General features: G+C 44.1%; 1 protein-coding gene across 1 annotated transcript in view; it reads right to left on the reverse strand.

Moving 5' to 3' along the window:
• The window catches only part of thsd7ab (thrombospondin, type I, domain containing 7Ab), a 129,771-nt gene that overhangs the window by 67,693 nt on the left and 40,275 nt on the right, over positions 1-21,803 (reverse strand). The window contains exons 5-10 of the mRNA XM_068323725.1: positions 19,528-19,596; positions 16,160-16,315; positions 15,494-15,697; positions 11,430-11,624; positions 8,348-8,594; positions 346-461 (exon numbers count right to left, since the gene is read on the reverse strand). Of these exons, the coding sequence (XP_068179826.1) occupies positions 346-461; positions 8,348-8,594; positions 11,430-11,624; positions 15,494-15,697; positions 16,160-16,315; positions 19,528-19,596 (987 nt within the window). The remainder of the gene's footprint in view (positions 1-345; positions 462-8,347; positions 8,595-11,429; positions 11,625-15,493; positions 15,698-16,159; positions 16,316-19,527; positions 19,597-21,803) is intronic.

Consider the following 21,803-nt stretch of genomic DNA (forward strand, 5'->3'; position numbering starts at 1 on the left):
GAGCCTCTTCTTCAATTTGCTGCTTTTAAATCTGAAGATATCAACGCCATCCAATCAGAATGGAGAGATTTATTCCAGCGCATCGCCTGAAATGGCCGTCGAAACAGATAACGATTCACGGTAAATCAGTTCTATGTCTTTCTCGACAGGGGCGACCTCGTCAGGGCGTTCCTCCCCTGGCGTGAAAACAACAACACGGGTCGGCCCGAGGGTTGTCCTACACGTTGATGTGTCCGATTAATTACGGCTAACGATGTGGGTGTTAATGTGTCGAGGTCGTGACCCCTGGTCGTGTCACTGGTAATCACTACTGTCATCACGATGCCGATCTTGTCTTTAAAGTACCTGCGTCACAGGTAACGGGACACGACGTCCAGTCGCTGAAGGGAGTCGCGATGCAGTCCTTCTTGCAGGGCAGCTGACACGACCGCACCGTGTTGGGTCGAGGTCCGTCTGGACACCTGGAAGAAACACAAGACACCTGAAAGATGTGGATTGGTGGTAGTCGGGGCGCTGGGAGGCAAACTGATTCCAGGTACCGGCTACGGTTGTCCGACTCGCTCGCCTCAGAATAATCTCAGGATAGTCTGAAGATCGCCCACGTCTAGTACAGAGGGCAATGTTTCCTGGAGTCCCACATTGGATTCTGTTGTTGGTTCTAGGCCCTTTACCAAGTTTACCAGTTTCTGTTTTGTAAATTATTGTTTACTCTAAAACTAAAATATGGGATTAAACCAATGTTTAAAATATTGTCTGTTAGAAATATAAACCTTGATTTAAAGCTTTAATATAAACCCAACTGTAGACTTTGGAATCGACAACCATCTGGGTTTTCCCTTGAATACGGAATGTAATTATTCCGGGCAGAATCTACAGCAATAAAACCTGATGAAAACTTTCATAATGACATCCGGTTTATGATTAATGCATGCCATCTGGCTGCCAGTGCTTGAAAGATACGATAGAAGATGGTCGAATCCCCCAACAGGCATTGCAGGGAATGTTTAGCAGCTCTGCTTCGGGATGTCTTACATGGATTTCTCCCAGCTGAGGAAATCGTAACGCGGAGCTCAAGGCTAAAGCCGGCGGACTAGCAGCGCATCATCGGGATGGAAACTCCCTTGTTTTAACTGGATTCTGCTATCAGTGAGCGATAATCCTCTTCACGGTGCAGAATTCAGGGTCAAGCTGAGGTTTTGCGACGGTTAATCTCCAGTCATTTAAACACCTGAGGTTCCCAGATGAACAGGTGCAGATAGAAAATGTTGTAATCTGATTCCTGCAGCACATCTCCCGCCTCGGTGGGAAGTTGCTGCTCTGTTTCCTCATCCTGTGGCTGACACCGCCGTGATCTGGGTCGGGTTTCATGTTGCTAGGAATGAGCGTTCTCCTCCTCCGTGCTCGTTAGCGCGCCGTTACCGGGGAGGCAGGAGGAAGCCTCACAGGGAACATATAATAACGGAACAGCAACACAAGGAGAGATTTATTTTTAATACCAATAGACACAGCTAAATCCCTCTTGAGCAGAACAAATCCTCGGGTGTCTTCATACAAGGGAACGGTCCACAGATGAAGCGGGGGTGGGGGTGGCGGGGTGCATTTACATTTCAGCTCTCAGATGATGTGAACGATCCATGACGGATGAGCAGAGAGGTGCCTGGCTTCAGGACACTTCAGCAGGAGGCCATGAGCCTCAGATGAAAACCAGGTGATGAGGAGGTCATCCCTTCATATATAAACTGGTTCCACCCGCAAAAAATGAAATTCTGCGATATAGTGATGAACTATTTATATTATATTTATTATTTATTTATTTAGATTTATATTATATTTATATTATGTTTATATATATATATATATATATAATTTACAGTAATTTAAATACTGTATCACGTGACAACCTACTAAAAATCCATGATGTGGTGAAGCTCTGCATCTTGAAGGGCAAATAAGCGAGGGATTACTGTTATTTAATTAAATCAAATAATAAATAATAATTAATAAAAATAATAATTATGAGTCAATTAAAATTAAATTTAAACAAAAGTAAAATGTCCCCACTTTTGTGCAAATGAAGGTTCATCTTATCATTTTTCTTTTCTTATTTTACAGATTACAGATAATTCTCAAAGTGTCTTATCTGTGTCTTAATATGCATGAAGACTCATTAAGACAGACGTGATTACAGATGTCGTGTTTCTACGGTTCATCGACCCTCGTCTTCATCGTGAGCGATCACAACAACAAGGATTTAACTCAATGGGCTCTCTGAGGGAAAGGTGTAATATTCCCTTCTGTAGGGTAAAAATAGAAAATGTATGTATGAACAACTTGAAAGAGCACACGCGATATAAATACACAAAACAAAACCCACACAGCTGGACTGGGATGGAACGCGCTCTGAATCCCGAAGCAAGAACAAGACAGGTTTGTGAAGTGCAGATTGCCTGCCTGGAAGATTGTGTTTTCTCCTCCTCACTCACAAACACTTCAAATGTTCTGGTGAAGACTGTCCTCACCAGGAAAACAACATGTTGTTGGTTCAAGAGCCCCAAAACAACCTTTGTTTTGGTTTTTCGGGTTTGGAAACGACTAAATTAGGACTCGCTTGTCCTTGGCGAAGGTAGATGATGTCACAAAAACCTTCAGACGGGAACCGTCCAGAGAAGATCCACAGGTGTGTGGTTTGAATGAAGTGAAAGGAGCTTCATCTTCATTACATCAAATATTGACAGCAGAATATTCGTCCTGGTCAGCAGCGCTCATCCATCAAGTCGGTCCAGAGAGAAATTCATTAATGAAGCCGCTGGAGTAGAAATTCTTTTAGGACAGAGACTCATCTTCAAAGTGAAAGCATGAAACGCTCCAGATCTAAAGGTACATTCTGTAGAAGAACGACATAAAGAAATGTTAGCTGCGTATCCGGGAAAAAAAAAAAAAAAGAAGGTATTTTTTCCTTAAAATTCCCTGAACATCAATGAGCTTCTCTCTAAATGAAGTTTCAGGGGGGGAAAATTGTGAAAGTCTTTGTGGTGCAGAAGAAAAATAACATCTTAAAATGAGACGGAATTCTACCCTTAACCACGGAAATGAAAGAAAAACATGATAAAAATGTCTAAATGGGAAGTTTTTCTGTTCCCGAGCAGAAAGTTTTTTGAGTTCTACTCCGTGATGGACGGTCAGGAGAGAACCCATCCCCATAAACCCCGGCTCACTTTGGCACCTGGAGGAGGATAAGATGACAGAAAAGATAAAATTGTGACTGCATGGCCGCTTATATCTCTATCTACCTAACATCTATATATCTATATACCTATATATATAACCTCCAGACAGCAAAGAGCATTTTCTGGATCTTCTTCCTCCGGAGAAAAGCTCTCGATTCAGCGGCTGAAGGTGAACAGAGTTGGAATGGAAAGAGACGTGAACCTCTTCCTGTTTTCTTTGGTGCGACCTGTCAGGTCATGAGTTTACTCCTCCTGCGTTCCCCCTGCGGAGACAATCGTCCCGTTTGTTCCCATTTCGCTCTAATTATGTTTGTTTTTTTTAGCTCCGATCATGATGGATGTTTTCCAAATGTAGATGATTAAAATAAAATCAATGCAGTAAAAAAACAAAACAGACCAGGCCAGATGTGTTATCAGAACGTCAGAGAACAGGCTGGAATCAACGAGTTGTACCGATTTCCTCTTTTATTTCTCACGCCGCCGTTTTGTTTCTTCTCGTTTAGGGAACAAATATTTAAGCTTCAAGCTAACAGCATGTTTCTGATATATACGTTTCTTATCAAATGGAGTGAAATCAATGAAGCCCCCCGGTAATCAACTTTAAAGCGATTGGTCCAACGCCACGAGCAGCCGGGCTAATGCTAATGCTAATGCATCCCTCGCTGCTATTAGTGCTTTGAGTAATCTGTTCGAACTGGAGCTGTTTTCAAGAAATGAGCAGATGGTCGATCGGGATGAAGAGAAGAGAGTCAAAGCGACGAGCCGTCGGGCGTCTGAGGAGCGTCGAGTCGACACACGAATAACAACACGAATAACAACATAAATAACAACATGAATAACAACATGAATAACAACATGAATAACAACATGAATAACAACATGAATAACAACATGAATAACAACATGAATAACAACATGAATAACAACATGAATAACAACATAAATAACAACATAAATAACAACATGAATAACAACATGAATAACAACATAAATAACAACATAAATAACAACATGAATAACAACACGGTCTGGCTGCATAAGATAAAACCTGATGGCTTCAATTAGCAGAATTAAGGAGGACAAAACAGAAACGCTGTTTGTTTAATTTGGCATAAAGCAGTTAAAGTTCTTCAGCTGGTCTCGTTCTGGAGAGCGTTCAGTTATGGATCACACACACACACACACACACACACACACACACACACACACAGTCGGGGGAGATGACTGACTGGACTGTCGAACACCATCATCATGAATCATTCCGTTTTCTTCCTCGTAAATTGTAAAAACACACATTTGGTATCAGTCAGCACAAAGCCTGTCAGAATCAATAATCAGACGACCCCCCCCTCCACACACACACACACACACACACACACACACACACACACACACACACACACACACACACACACACAACACAACACAACAGCTTTCTCGATAGGCTGATCGCAGCCAAAGCCCGAGGCGCTGACATATTCGTCTGTGTTGTGTCTCTCTTCCTGTCTCTCTGACAGTTACTGTGTGTGTGTGTGTGTGTGTGTGTGTGTGTGTGTGTGTGTGTGTGTGTGTGTGTGTGTGTGTGTGTGTGTGTGTGTGTGTGTGTGTGTGTGTGTGTGTGACACGCGCTCCGGTAGGATCATCGCCTTGGGCTGCAGGAGGAAGACAGCTCAGATCCATCCACCAATGAGACGCGGCGTATCTGCATACGCCGGTCGCGGGCGGCCATGTTTGTTTGTTCCGACCAGGATCCCAAAGGAGCGTCGATCAAGACGACCTGCCACTCGGATTCAACCGGAACACACAGATGAGACGGGAAAAAAAAACAAAAAACTTTCCCGAGTGCCGGTGAGCAACAGGTGGGCGGGGCACCAGAGCAGACACGCCTTCACGCGTCGGTCGGATGATCTCGTGATCGTCGACGTGATGGAATATCAGGCGGGAAATTCCCGGGAATGTAAGGTTGAGATTAAGACGGATGAACACCTCCGTGTGCGGGAAGACAAATGAAGGAAGATCTTTAGGAAGAGTGTCATCGCTCACAGCCGAGACGTTTTAGTTCTGCGCCACAAATAAATGTGTGAATTCTGATTTGGGTCGTTATGTAGGCATCAGGAGGACGTCAATGTAACCTAGAAACTCCATTTTTATCCCATAGTTCCACCTGGAAGCCTCTGTCAGAGGGATATGAACCCACAACCCGTAGGCCAATGCACAGAAACCTACCAAAGAAGAAGAAAATACAAGCAGATGTAGGATTTCCGCAAATACAAACACTTCTAGATATTCGTATGTAATGATTGCACAATGTCGATTGTCGATTTTTTTTTTTACGTAACCATGTGGCAGCGAAGGGGATCCGTGACAATATCGTGTTGTAGTGTGCATGCCAGGACAGCAGGGGGAGGCATAACTTTCTACCATCAAATCCAAGAGCTGTCAGGATCGGTTCAGGGAACAGAACACCGACCATTCTTATAAAATATAATAAAACTACAACCACGACAGGCACTCTGCAGCTTCTCTTCCTTCCACAGGATCGTTTTATTGAACTCGACGTTAATAAAATATATTTTTCAAATCCTGTATCCCATAACTTAATCATTGCATTTTATGTTTCCTGAATGTTTTAATTACATTTTCCAAACCGTCCCTCTTGACTTATTAAATAAGTTTTGTATTCAAACGGTTGTTTTTATAGACCGGCGCTCACGCGAGTTGAATATTGATGATTCTGGCGCCGCTAATTGCCTCACGTTGCGTTTAAATCTTGATTATCAAAGTGCTGATTGCCAGACCTGGTTTATGGCCGACGAATGCGACTAATTGGCAATCAAGCTAATAGGAGACATCTTGGCGGCTTGTCATTGTTTGTCATTGTGAGTGTTGGTGTCCTCTGAGTGTGTGGCTGCCCTGGACAACACGTTACAGGTGTTAACGGCGTGAACACGGGAGCCGTGTTCCATCCATCGAGAGCTTTAGTCTTCGCTTTGGCTTCCAACCTGTTGCTGGACCCCCGCCAGCGATGGCGGCCCCAGGAAATCCACCTCCAGACTTTGAAGACTGACTTTCCCCGAACATCTCTGAAGGGTTACGACAGTGGGGTTACCTTCACAGGGAGGACGAGCGCTGATTTATCTCTGGGGTTGCAGAAAGACCGACTTAGAACGACTTTTGAAGGTGAGATGATCTCAAACTGTAGGTAAGAAACTACCACCGACGACAGGAGAGCAGTGATATAATCTTGTGGATTTTAGCTCCAACGCTCTACAACTGGATAAAAAAGACCAGATAATCTGCTAATAACTTTCATTTCTATATCTACCAACATCATCTGACTTTTCCAACAAAGATTTTTCCTGATTTTTCTCTTCTGTCGTCACATTCATACATTTTATTGACCTCTCTCACCCTTGTCTCCTCTTCCTCTTGGTCTCTTTAACCTGATCGACTTATGGATGTCTCTCCTCCCAGCTTTACAGTCTGGATTTAAAAAACCAACATCCTGGACCTTGACTTCATTTCTGCACACTGATAAGTGCAGCTATAGGGTCCCGGTCACCACTCCAGCAACCCTGACCGGACAGGAAATGAGTCACGCTGCTCTCTGCACATCACATTCACCAAGTTCACAACGCGCTCCATCCACCATCGTCTCCTTACTGATAGCCCTACAACACTTTACCACGTGTTGGCGGATGGATACAACATCAGTGAGACCGCATCTCGTTCTTTACCACGTGTTGGCGGATGGATACGACATCAGTGAGACCGCATCTCGTTCTTTACCACGTGTTGGCGGATGGATACGACATCAGTGAGACCGCATCTCGTTCTTTACCACGTGTTGGCGGATGGATACGACATCAGTGAGACCGCATCTCGTTCTTTACCACGTGTTGGCGGATGGATACGACATCAGTGAGACCGCATCTCGTTCTTTACCACGTGTTGGCGGATGGATACGACATCAGTGAGACCGCATCTCGTTCTTTACCACATGTTGGCGGATGGATACGGCATCAGTGAGACCGCATCTCGTTCTTTACCACGTGTTGGCGGATGGATACGACATCAGTGAGACTTTATCATTATTTACGTAACTTATATACAATTATACACAGGTAAAGTCTTCTGTTTATTGGTTGATACATTTTTTTTATAAATTAAGGAGTCTAGAATGAATTAAAATGTTAGACCTACAAACTCACGTGAGTGACGGAACAGATTCAACTCGTATCTCAAGGTAAGACTATCTTTAATTCCGACGATTCCTGGATTCTTACCAAAGACTTTGACCCAATCAGTTCCCGTTCCTTGAATCTCGATGTCAAGGCAATCATCTGATGACTGACACCAGAACTTCCTGGTTAGAGTGAATCTGACGGCGTACTGCAGTGTGGTCTCTTACCACAAACATCTTGTCTCTCATCTGCCTACTGATTAAATTGCCTTTAAGTATCAATCCCATTTAATTACTGTCATTATCATCAATGAGAAATTACTGCCGCCCCAAAACGACAGGGTTAATTAGGCTTTCGGGGACAGAAAGAGTATTTATCTGTGGTCGCCTGCGAAGGGAAGATATGAACCCCGGAGTTAACTTCACGCCGCGGCGGCTCTGCTCCTTTTTGTCGTCTCCAACTCATTTCACTTTCGAACACGGCTGCTCCTCTCATCCGTCTGTGACCTCCTTACTCCTCTTTGTGTTTCTAAATCTCGCTCGTCTCAATGTCACACGCGTGTCGCGCGGAAAGTTCACCGCTGTCTGTTTTCCAACAAACAAACACAAATGACTGAGTCGTCTGTTTGCCTAGCAGACGCTCGCTGTTTGACTCCGTCATGGAAGGAACGCGTCTGACAGAACGACTCCAACCTTCCTCTCTTGTTCATCAAGGATCCCGTAACAAAAGAGGTTCTTTAATAAATGATTTCAGGCATCAGAAAGACGACCAAAGCCGTCCTCTATTCTCTGAAGTTCAACCGTCACATCAGTAAAAGCAGCTGCTGCGAGGATTTTGTTTGAAATGAAAAACGTGTCGATGATGGACGAGTTTCATTTCAGCAACAGGCAGAGACAATAAAAACCAGGTGAAATGAAATGAGGAAGCAAATCTCACTTCTTGGGTGGCACCTGTCCCACGTTGACCCGGACACAGATGACCTTTCGGGTCTGCAGTCCCGTGGAGCAGGAGCCCTGAGCGCCGGCGCCGGGGCCAGTACTCAGGGAGGTGTTGAGGGCCGAGGCCGACGGGTCTTCGGCACAGGGGCCCCAGGGCCCCGTCTGCCAGTGGTAAACGGTGCAGGCGTGTTCGTTACAGTTCCGTACTTCCTGCAGGGCGCTGCTGTTGGGGCACAGGGCGCCGCCTGGAAAGACCGAAATACAGCAGGTAAAAAAGGGGAGGAGCCAAATTTAAATTCTACTTTTGCAAGGGAGGAAACGATATAAGGAACATAAAAATTGATGACTAATACCACCTGCTCAAAAAATGTTTCAGATGATTCTGGAGATAAACTCAAGTCTATGGGGCTTTCTAGACTTTTTTAGACTCTAAGACTAAAAATTCAGCTGTTTAATTTCAACAGGGAAATAAATAATTCAGATTTGCATTTCCTGCTTCTGTTAGATTAGATCCAGTCATGAAAGGAAGTGTAGAAATCCAGAAATAAAATCCATCTATAGATAAAAATAACGAGTCTTGTTAAAATTCTGCTTTAGTTCTGGAGCTTCTTCCTGACAGTGAAAGGTGGAGAGCGGGCGTCAAACTGCGTCCCCATTGGTTTTTCCCTCCAGTAGGCGTGGCTTTAGGAGCATGAGGCGGAGCTCTGTCATTCTAAACACAAACGTCTTCAGGCTTGTGGACGAACGCTTGTTTTGGGGTTAATGGAAACCAGAATTCTCCGAACTCTCGACAGGGAACAGATACCCTTTTCCTGACCTTCTGAAAAACACGGTTTACCTGTAAAAGTCCACACCTATTGTGTTTTCCAATTAGCATAAATTATCTACTTGAAAAACGTCTATGCAATTAATTTTGTGGCTCAATCTGACTAATTATTTTTATTTATTGCCTGGCAAAGAGTCAGACTTTCAGAGGAAACTTGCAGGTAATTAAACGCCACAACTCCGGCGAGAAAAATGACACAACGGCGATAGAGGTACTCTATTTTCTACACCCACATAGGTGTGTTCACATAGTCGACGTCTGAGCATGGAGGCATTTTGCTTCCCCTTCTATTTCAGTCTCAGTCAGACTTTTCATGCTCCCTCATCTATTCTTCCCCGCCTTCATTCTCCATGAGCAGCAGTCACTCCGTCATTCAGTTGTTGGGCTGATGGACTGCGAGCGCCAGCTCCGGTTTAAAGTGCTGACACTCGGGGCTTTGAGCAGAGATTGAGAGGAATTGCAGGGCTGTGACTGATCCACACCTGTATTTTGGCGCCGCGGTTGGCGGACCGCCACCTCGGTAATGAGCGGCGGCAAACACACAGTCGAGCTCGAATCACAGTCTGCCAACTCAGACAAATCTCAAACCTAATGGTTACTGAGGAGGACAAACTTTCGCTTCACTGCGTCACGCCAGCTTAGCTAAATAACAATGTGGTCCTTATGCTAGATGTTACACGGCGCCCCACAGGAGCGCCATCCGCTCCCAATCGGTGACCCACGTTGGCCGATTCTGGATGGAAAGGGAAGGGAGGGGGGCGGAATCTGGAGCATCTTGCAGGAAAAGCGCACCCCGACCGCATCTGTGATGACCTGACGTGCGTCCATGTTTGCAGGGTACGCCGCGGTTTGCTGGCTCATTCACAAAGAGACACGGCAAGTGCCACTTAGCATGCAGCTTGACTAGCACTCAAGTGACAGGTGCTAAGCAGCGAGAGGCACTTGGGTGATTAGAGGTCCCACAATAATCACTACGGAATTAAAACTAAATAGGTCATTAATTCGCTTAATTAGGCCTAATTTTTATGCTAACACGCTAGCCGTTGCTCATTTGAAATAACCCTGTTTGAAAAGTTTGAGCAGGTCCTTTATTAAAATGCAGGAAAAAGAAGAAGCTGCAAAATCTCCAAAGCAGCTAAAAATCTAATCAGATCATCTCTTCTGCTGAGGCGGAGACACAAAGCTTCTTCTTGAGCTTGAGGGATCGTAATTTGTGCCTGAACAGACAGCAGAATATAGTTTGATATGATTTCCTCTGTGTTTCTCAGCCGCTCTAATGTCACTACAGTTTCTAGATCTCTAGTTGAAGGGATTGCGTTTTGTTAGTCTCAAAACACGCAAGAATAAAAGCCGAGTGTGGTCACCTGATACTACTGGAGGAAGACCTCACAGATGGATCAGCCCGAGGATGCTAACAATGAAAGTGGCTTCTGGTTCACCAATGACATCATCAGCCGACTTGGCGAGCGTTTCGTACAGTCTTGATCACGCAGACCGGTTCCACCCCAAAGTTCCCACTCTTTTCGCTTTTGCATCGCATGAATGCACTCGGCTCTTATTTGCGATAAGTTTTGAGACTAATTAAACACCAGAAAGTCAAAGATTTACCAAAAAGATCTGGAAACTTTGGCACCTGTGACAGACCTTTGATAAGAACAGATAGAAAACACAGTGAAGAGACAGATGAGATGAGCTAACGTAAGCTAATGCAAACAGCTCAACACAATCAAGCTACTTCACACATGACTAAGGAGACTGATCGCATCACAACTGGATGAATAAGTTCTAAATCAATTAGGAGTGACCCTGAAACTGCTGTGCTAACACAACCCTCCATTTAGCTAAAACGTCTACCAGCAAACTCTAATTACAAACGTTACCCTCCATCACCGTGATCCACGCCACAACCATCGCAGTGACTGTGAGGAAAAGGAACATGTGACCCAGATAAGATGCAGGAAACAGTTGGAGTCATGACAAAAATAAAAGCAGACAGACAAGACGACACGGAAACGACGAGGAGAAGCAGATAGAGAGAGAGAGAGAGAGAGAGTCGGGCTAAGAGAAATAATAACCAGGACAGATAAGCAGACTGTTTGAGATAAGGACAAATGCACATGCAGACAAGTGTGAAATCCAGACATTCAGCGACTGACAGCAAAGGACGACTTGAAAGGCCATGACTAAGCCAATACCGGGACTCATTTGAATAGATTTCCATACGCCACGGAGCGGTCGGCTGGCGGAGACTCACCTTCCCCGGCGTTGTAGGCCAGGACGGAACGGGTCCTCATCTGCTTCCCCTCGATGGTCTTACTGGAGCAGGTCTGGGAGCAGGTGGACCAGGGGGTCCAGTCGCTGAGGACACAGTCTCTGGAGCAGGGGACGTCACAGGGGACGGGCCCCGGAGCCGGGAAGGACGAGCAGAGGCTCCGGTCCACCTCGTCTCCTGAAGGAACCAGAGGAAGGAAATGAATTCAGCCAGCTCCATGTTCTACTAGAAATACAGGTACACCTCGGCTCAGGTTGTACAGTAATCCCTCGTTTATTCACGCTTCAAGATGCACAGTTTCACTACATCGCGGATTTTTAGTAGGTAGTCACGTGATGCCGTACGAGCATGCTATTGGCTGTCAGCATCCTTAATTTATCAATACTATTTCAATAACATTTGGTTAATACGAATCTATTCTAAGCTTACAAAAAATTTGATTTTTTAAGTAGTACAGAAAAAACATCTCCGTCTCACCTTTAGCCACTTCTTCCTTATTGTGGGTTACGGGGGTTGCTACGGGCTAATAATACGGTACAATACAGCTCTAATATAGTATTTTATGTTTTAATTCTTATTTGTTGTACAGTAACATATTAAGTGCTTTTAAACGGTTTTATTAGTGATTTAACAATCCCAATATTTGTGGCGGACAAACACAAAATGGAATTTTTATTTTTCTGCGTACTTTCTTTAAAAACTACCGTATAATCCAGAACAACGTAACTTGAAGCGACGAAAGCCGAGGTTTACCTGTGATGGTAGAATCCTGGCGTCTGATGGTAAATAGTGACATATAAAGATGGATCTGAGCGGAAAATACTGAAGTAAGAAAACCAACCTGTGTTATCGAGACACTGATAGTGATTTATGATGCGTTGACAATGGTTTATGACAACACACATAAAACATTATTTAGATGTGACTTATAATAAATTGAACTCCCAGCGCCTCATGGACGACAGGTTGTAAACTAGAGGTTGACTGATCGTGTTTGGATAACTTATGATCAACATCAAGGGCGCTCCATCGACCCGGTCGCTCCTTTAATTTAAATTATACACAAATCCAAAGTCTAACCGGACCTTTGGAGCATCACAACGTTTGCCTTCAGGGTTCTGCTGGAGTAAATAAAAACTCTCTTCATCCTGTTTATCCAGATGTACTCCAGAATTAAATGCATTTTTGGAAAAGGAAATGAAAACTGATGCAGAAATCAGTCAAGAAAACCAACATCTGATGAGAGGACGGACTTTGGTTTCAGCCCAGAATCTGATTTGTGTTTCCAGGCGACTTGTTTCTTTTTAGTGGTTTACATTTCTGGTCTTGCGTTACTATTAAAAGTGGAAATTCCATCTGTGCTGCCAGCAGCAAGCCGTCCTTTATCTACAGCACTTTGTTCATTCTAAATAATTTAGTCCAAAATCACAAAGTTCCGTGTTGGAAGCCAGAACAGGTGGATTTATATTTGATTATTGCTTATGAAATTACTTTGATGAGGAAAACGTTGATGCTCACAATCGACCATCTGTGCTTGCAGGTGATTTTTCACAACATTTTCAGTTGAATTATTTTATTAAACATGAGGGAAAATGATGAGACTTAATGATGGAAACATATCCTTGTAACCATGGAGACTTTTCTCTAAACCGTCCAGGGATTACGGATCGGAACGGACGGGACTAGTTCAGAACATCCCATAAAACGCATCCTGGCAACCTTGGGAAAGTAAATCTGATTGGCTGCTTCTTCCTAGCATCACAGTTGTTTTTGTTTCGGCTCGATTGGTGGTATTGTAATCAATTAAATCCCACCTTCTCTGGAGAAATGGGTTCAGCCACCTGTCAGATCCGACTTTAACCCCAGGTGTGATGAATGAGGAGCCATCTGTTGCTCCTATCACACCGGTTCCTCGTCATCCTTTTGGATATTGTGAGAATGAGTGCACTGAGGAGTAAACCCAAAACCCAAAACCTTCAGGTCAGAGAACATTGGAACCCGGCGAACAGACCAGATGGTCACCAGAAAAGACTGGAAGGCCGACTTTGACGGCCAAACATTTCACGACCCCCCTCCAACTACTATTCAGCACAGATCCCCGTTGGAGCAGCTGGGAAAAAAAGAACAGCTGTGCCACTTAATTTACTCTGCATTGTCGCGCTTGTTGACGTGAAGACGCCTACTGTCCCTCAAGACGGCTTGGGAAGGCTATTATGAGGGTATCAACCTGGGCGATCTCTGATGGGAGATCATCCAGGTTGATACCCGCATAATATTATGGATGTAGTGAAAGAGGACATGAAGGTAGTTAATGTGAGAGAAGAGGATGAGAAGACAGGGTTAGATGGAGGACACTGATTGGCTGTGGAGACCCCTGAAGGGAAAAGCAGAAAGGAAAAGAAGAAGATCAACCTGGGCGATCTCTGATGGACTCAACCGGCTGCCAGGTACAGAAAGGAGGAAAATCTGCTCTCATTAAATGAAGATTTGAAATATAATACAATCGTAACACAAATTGTTCCCTGCAGGGCTGTTAGGGAGACGTTTTGAGCGATTGAACCGGTGATTCAGTTGTTTTTGTCGATGAGGCAATCTTGCAGGTCTTGCTTTGCAGCTTTGTGCAGCTTCCAATCCAAGCTGACGTATTTTCAATATGTTAAAAATCCCGGGAAACATTTTTAACATCCAATGTTTATGGATTGACCCGACATTTCCGCACTGCTGTGCTTCATACGTTCACTGTGACGAGTCATGATTATCCATGATGCCGCTCGCTCGTCTGTCTTTGCCCTCCATCTCATAACAGAAGTGACACCGAACATGGAAAGAGCGAGCTCACATGGGACTCCTTCGTTTTTACACCCCGACCCTTGTTTTATTAATGAACTGCTTGCATCAGCCATAAGTGGATCACATTAACCCACATACGAGCCTCACGCGCCGCGCCCGACCCAAACCTGAACCTTTTAATGGTTGAATTGAAATTCCAAGCAGAGGGGATAATCGCTTGAGCTTCAGAAGTCGGACTCGGCCTGACTCCGCATTAAGATGTCACTTTGACGGATACGCGGCGGACCGATCGCGGCCGAACGGAGACGGCGTGAAAATAAGAAGTGACAAGGGTTCCCGCGGGAACGGGAACGAATGGGGGACCGCTCAGAGACGACGGCGCTCTGCACCAACCGGTAAGGGGAATATCGATATCCAGTTCCAATAACATTTGCATCGACCCCTCGCTTCTTGTCTGGGGCTTTTGCTTTTATGACTGGGGGGCACTCGGAGGAAATATATACAGCTGACGCTGCAGCGGGAAACCTCTGAGGCGAAAAAGAACAACCGAAACCCCAACAGAACAAATCGATTCCCATCAGATGACGGGGTGAAAGCGCCAATAATGCAGTCCGGCGAGGTCTTCATCGGGACGTCTTTCCCGGATTCCTGCAGCAGAACCACTGACGGGGAAATTTTGCAGAAGACTTTGGAAGGACGAACAGAGATCTCCGGCGGGGGGCAAACTTCAACAAAGTCACCGCTCCAGGATCGTAAAGCGAAGATTAACGAGTGCTTTTGGAAGCGGATGAGGTTCCAACAGCTGCAGCACTTTTCTAACTTTATGTGCTGAATTAATAAAAAACCGCTGTGTAACATCGACACCTGCACCAACGCGTAGAAGCACGTAACAGGATTAACCTGCTTTCGGCTTTCGTCCACAATCTGAAGGCGACGGGACGCACGTCCACCCGTCGACCCGCGTTTCCCAGATGTACGGTAAAGAGTGGCAGTAAGAACCAGGGGCAGCAAAGTGCAGGGGATACTCCAACACCCAACACCACGGAGGATTGATTTGATTTAGCGGGGGAGCGGTTTAATTGTGCGTGCTGAGTGGCTCTACAGGAAGTTGATGGATGGCAACCAGGAGTCAGTAGGGTCGGACTATCTCCCACCGTGGAGGTGAGGGGGGCATTTCTTCATCGTAATGGCAGCAAAGGCACCAAAGGGGGGGTAATTATGGTTTTGTTTGCGATGAATCTTTTAGCTCTGCTCACCGTTGCTGTTCACACACTGGACCCGGATCAGCTGAGAGCCGGGACCACACGTCTTCTCGTCATCAGGGACGCACCGATCCAGGCCGACGGATCGCCAGTCGTAACAGCTGGGCTCGTCGCACGGCAGCGCCTCCACCAGGTGGGGGCAGTTCCCCGGCCCCCCCGTCGGCTCGTTGGTGATCCGTCGCTTTCTCAGTTTGAAACCTGCAGCGAAAAAAGACGGCAAAGCTTACCTCTGGTACACGTCACCGCACTTCATCTACTTTATGCTAATGCTAATGTCAAAGGGAATGTTGGGTAATCAATCACACAACAGAGTGTTTCCCAGCGCCGATGACGGCTGCTTCTGATTGGCTGGGTTTGGCTAAATGGCCGACTTCCTTTGACAGACCATTGACACGAGAGGAGGAGGATCTAGTCCCATCGTGGACTAGAAACCCTTCCCCAGGTTTACCTCCATTAATATTACAAACGTGCATCATGTGACCCATCATGTGTCCGGTTGATCATTGATCATTCATGAAGCCTTTCATGTACATAACATTAAAATTCAATTATGCAAGAACATCTTCCGTCATCAGAACGACTCTTGAACGTCCCGGGGGTGGATGGGGAATCAAGACGCCCCATGAAACCACGATACCCGTCGGGTTTGTGCCCCTGTACCTTTCTTCCCAGCCTGGTCCTCACAGTTCTCGTAGGTGCATGGCCCCCAGGCCCCCCATGGAGACACCTGGCAGTCGATGGGACAGGGGATCTGGCAGAGCTGGGACCGGTTGGGGACTGGACCCTGGCACAGCCTGTTCTCCATGGGGCGGGAGGCTGTGCAGAGGAGCAACAACAGGGGGATGAGGAAATAAATGAACCTGCTTCACTTTGATCTTATTCTGTTCCGTCTTCGTGAGGATTTTCTTCTCTTTTTTTTTTAAACCCGTATTGCAATCAAGAGGAACGAGGGACGCCATGATGTTCATTTACTTTTATTCCTGGAGTCCCTATAGAGAGCAACATGAGAGCAGCCGTGAACACAAAGCACGCCTGTGAAGTAGTCACTATTATCCCTTTGTTCTGTTTATCGCCTCCGTGTTAGCATGTCAGAATGATAAATTAGGAATGATTACTTTGCGCAGCACCTTGCTAGAAAAACACAGACAGAAAAGAGGATACAACACTAAATGTGAAAGAGAACAGGAACCGTATCTCAGCTCATGTTTATTCCATGTGGAATAATTTGGCAGATCTTGTCCTCGGCGTTGCCACCTTGGCTGGAGAAAAGCCTTTTTATGGGATGTAACCGGTGAGTCCACGATTGTTTAAACTCCCAAGACAAGGAGAGATGCTATCGTCACGATTCTACATCGTGACAAACAGATTTGAAGTGTTTTAAAGATGCAGAATTCCTGCATTCATGCATTTAATGTTTGGGTAGTATGCTGGTGTCAAAGGAAGGTGGTGGATGATTAAAGATTGAGGACGAAACTTATTCCAGAGACTTTGTGAACAGGAAGTGCCTCCCATGTGGCTTCCTGTATCGTAAAAAATGAAAATGTACTTTTACAGGAAGCCACATGGAAGGCACGTCCTATCGATTATTTGTTTTTTTTAAATTTACATTTTTAAAAATTTTTTAATTTAGTTTAAAAAAAATTAAAAAATTAAAATTAACAGAAAGTGCCTCCCGTGTGGCTTCCTGCATTGTGAAAAAAGTGAATTTTCATTTTTTACTATACAGGAAGCCACATGGGAGGCACTTCCTGTCAATTTAATTTAAATTTTAAAATTTAAATTTGATTTTAAAAAAAAAATTTAAATTAGGAAAATAGGAACTGGGATCAATCATAGAACAGATTTTGGTGTGACTATTGGAAAAGCAGGGCGTGGCACAAGGAACGAACCCATCAATGATCTAGATCCTGAAGAAAAACAACCATCAGCTCTTCTAGAAAAACTTTCCCACCAATGGCGCCATCGATGTGAGACCAGCAGGAGGTTTTCACGGTGCCGCTTTGGTTCTGGTTTCATTTAAATTTTATGCTCTTGGAGGATAGGAAGCCTCTGAAACAGCGGCATCTGTTGTGGTCGGAGATTCTTTCCTCCTCTCCAGAGAAGAAAACCAACATTTGGTGAAAACTGACTCGGTATTAAGACGTCAGCGGCGGCGGGATGTCTTAATACCGGAGCACCAGGACGGGATCCAGCTCAAATTTTTGAAGTGTTGAGTGATAAATTTCAAACGCGTCGGGTAGTCAGTGATTCACATTTAACAAAAATTCTCTTGGCGCGTTCAACCTGAGCCACTTTATTTCCTGTATTCCAGCTGTTAAGACATCTAGAAGCTTAAAGTCTTACATCGGCAGGAGAGTGGAATCATAATTCCTTAGAACTGTACAGGGGAAGCCGGGAGGGGCTTTTTGAAATGCAAAATGGTTAATTCCTCTTACAAATACACTAAAAGTCAAACACAGAGTTTGCTGAGCCGTGGCTAATCCGTGTCTTATTGAACAACTACACTGACTTCATTCTTTTAACATCAATCCATTCAGAAATACTAAATTGAGGACCGACGGTATCGTGACGAGGAGGGGAAAGTCTTCACATGCTGCTTCTCTTTCAGTCCATTTTTTATTATTTTTTTCCCAGCGTTTCTCCAGCGAGTTAATTTTTCTATTGTACTGAACTAACAACACAGGGGGGAAAAAATCCCCTAATGCAAAGCGTGGCTTAGTGTCTGCATGGCGGGAAACGTGTGCACATTCTGTTTGAAGGGGAACAAAGTTTGTCTTACAGTCCCTTCAAAGCTCCGGCTCCTGTTTTTGATAAAATGTAGAACTTTACTGTAGGATGACAGCCCCCCCCCACCCCCCACCTCCCCCACCCTTGCTTTGTTGGATCTGGCAACAAAAGTGAGTTTTATACCAAGAGGAGCGGTGATTGACGCGTCATTAAAGAGTCGATGCTCTGCAGGAAATCCATATGAGAATTATTACTGCTATATCTATGCTAATGCATGCTATAATTACCTTCCTTGGCTCCGCCCCTTTGGGTTAGGGCGGGGCATCCCCGGTCTTTAAGGGATGGAGGGGTTCTGGTCATCTACAGGGGTGTCAAACATTTTCACCGAGGGCCACGTCAGCATAATGGCTGTCCTCAAAGGGCCAGATGTAACTAATAAATGTAACTAAATGTTACTAATAAATGTAGGTAAATGTAACTAATAAATGTAAGTAAATGTAACTAATAAATGTAAGTAAATGTAACTAATAAATGTAACTAAATGTTACTAATAAATGTAGGTAAATGTAACTAATAAATGTAAGTAAATGTAACTAATAAATGTAAGTAAATGTAACTAATAAATGTAAGTAAATGTAACTAATAAATGTAAGTAAATGTAACTAATAAATGTAAGTAAATGTAACTCAATGTAATGTAAGTCACAAACATTGTTTCTTGTTTCCCTGTTATAACATTAATCCCTTTAATTTGTCAGATTATGAAACCAAACACAAGTTAGGACACTTACTTTGTTCAAAACACTTTTGTCAAAGATAAGATGGGCTTCAATACTGCATTGTGGGAAATATAGTTTTTACTCAAAGTACACTTTTGACCTATTCGTTTTTTGACATAACTTTTATGCTCTTGCGGGCCACATAAAATGATGTGGGGGGCCACATTTGGCCCCCGGGCCTTGAGTTGGACACATGTGATTTAGACCTTGTTTACAGCTATGGACTCAGATTAGAGGTTAGGAAACTGAACTGGGATCAGTTCTTAAACTCTTAGATCAGGAACCTGGGATTAATTATCTTGTTGAAGTTATTTATTACTTCTTTATCTCAGTCTACAAATTTTCTAGACCAGAACCACCGACCTCCCTCAAGAGCAAAGCAGAACGATGGTTCCAACAGAATGAAGACGTCTTCTCTTTAATATCTTGTGCGAACATCTTTTGTTACGTACGATGAAATGAAGGGGAAGTAAGAACAGAACAAACCAGGATGGAGAGGAGGAAGCCAACTAGAAACACCTACCTGTAATCTGGTGGGTGACAGAGAGAGGAGGGGGGGCGCTTGGCTTCTGCTGTCTTTGGGTCTGACTCACTGCAATTACAGGGGAGATAGCGCTATTAGCTACACACACACACACACACTAGGAGGGCAAAGGCGATGCTATCAAACAAACCCTTATAGGAATGGGGGGGGGCAGCTGCAGAGGAACCCAGTTCACCATCAAATGCAATCAGAATCTGTCTTCTATTATCGCCGGTCGGCGCCATCGACTGGTCTTTTTTGGGGGGGTTTTGTGCTTTTGCCTTTGAAAAGCCAGATGTTGGTGATCAACAGGAATCTGATTGCAGCACCTTCAGCTTATCCTCCACCGTCCAACTTGTTGCTGTGAATGAACTCCAACGTGAAGGCTGAACCTACTTTGTATAATTTTCAGACATTTATTGGATTCCCACTCGCATGTCAACCCCAACTTCACCCCAGAAAAATGGCCATAAATAGAATAAATCACCACAAATCACTAAATAAAGTGAATATTTTACAAATTTAAACATAAAAATTGGTCCAACCAGCAGTGTGAGAATTAACTTTAAAATAGAATTTGATATCCGGACTCTAAGAAAGTCAATCCTCTGGTTAAATACTGGGAAAGGTCATCAAAATGTTAACTCCTGCCAGGATGAAGAAGAAGCTCCATGCATCCATCAGACCAGAGTTCCTCTGCTTCACCTGAGGAGGCGCCTGATGATGTAACTACCTCTGCGATACCGATCTGGGGTCAGATCGAAGGGACTGACCCATAAAGATTAAGGTTAAGATTTAGGAGGTTGTAAGCTGATTCCAGATCTTAGCCCGAGGCGGCCGTCCTCCCGTTTACATGCTGATATTCATGCATGAGGGGAGGGAAGAGGAGACCACCAGTTGTGAGAAACTTCATTGAACCGCTGTCTGCATGCTGGGAAAAGGAATCCTGCACTGAGGAGATAACAACTATGTGCCTGGTTGTTCCTGTATGTGTGTGTGTGTCAGTGTGTGTGTGTGTGTGTGTGTGTGTGTGTGTGTGTGTGTGTGTGTGTGTGTATGTGTGCACAGCCAGCCCTGGAAACAGCTCTCAACACTCTTGTATATATGAATTTTTAATTGTGTCTTCACAGAAGTTAGGAGCAGCTCGATGCGTGTGATCATTCAGACTATATGCGGTCTTCACGCCCTATAGTCGCCATAAGAGGACAGGAAATACAAGAGGATGTACGATCTCATCTCAAAGTACACCTTCCATTTATTAATTTTGCTCTATTATACCAAGTGCTTCGACAGAACGGAGTCGGTCGATGTTTAAAGCGGCCTACCAGACTCATTATTATTCAATTAGGGTTGATACTAGAGGAACACGGGGCGATCAATTCAAACCCAATGCTTTAGCATCGAGAACGGTCTGCCAGCAACTCATTTATCACAACTTTAACATCATACGAGACGGTTGTTAGATTAATCAGATAACCCTTCAAGAACTATTTAAAAAAATCTAATGTAGGACTTTACATTAAGGTCACAAGAATAAATGTTAGCCTTGACCATCAGACACCCATTAAAGCTAAACCATAAATAAATCTATTCTTTGGATCTGTTTGTGTTGTTTATGTAAAGTCCTTCTGAAGTTCTAAGTGGCTGCATTACTTTTAAACTTTTAGCAAATAAATATTTTAGTGTACAAAACATCAAATTACATTTAAAGGGGCAAAAACATTCAAAATGAGTGGGAAAAATCACATGATGCTAACATAGCGGTTAGCATAAGCTGTTCTTCTTGATCAAGGTCTTCTACTCCATCTACTAGTGAGGGCAGGTTTGACTGGTATACTACTTCCACTTTGTCTTCTACTTCTAGTAAATCACTACTACTGCGTCTTCTTCTATTAGTATACCACTACTACTTTGTCTTCTTCTGCGGGAGATTGGTATTTCTTCTTTATTTTCTTCTACTACCTCTGCATCAACTAATAATATTACTTCTTCTAATACTAATACATCTAGTATTTCCTCTTCTACTGGTATTTATTCCTTGACTAGTATTATTATTCTTCCCTAGCTAACAGCTAATCTCCTTTTTATTCCTATAGAGTCAAATCAAATTGTAAGTCTTCTCCTGACATTTCCTGACTTTATTACATGACTGTTACCAAACACTTCCTCAGTGATGAATAAAAACAGCAGGAACAAACCTCGACCAGGTTGGTTTAAAGAGCGTGAAGACAAATACGGTATCAGGCAGAAGAACAGAGTGGAACTGTAACGGTTAT

The sequence above is a fragment of the Antennarius striatus genome, chromosome 9 (genome assembly GCF_040054535.1).
Source record: "Antennarius striatus isolate MH-2024 chromosome 9, ASM4005453v1, whole genome shotgun sequence".
NCBI classification, from domain to species: Eukaryota; Metazoa; Chordata; class Actinopteri; order Lophiiformes; family Antennariidae; genus Antennarius; species Antennarius striatus.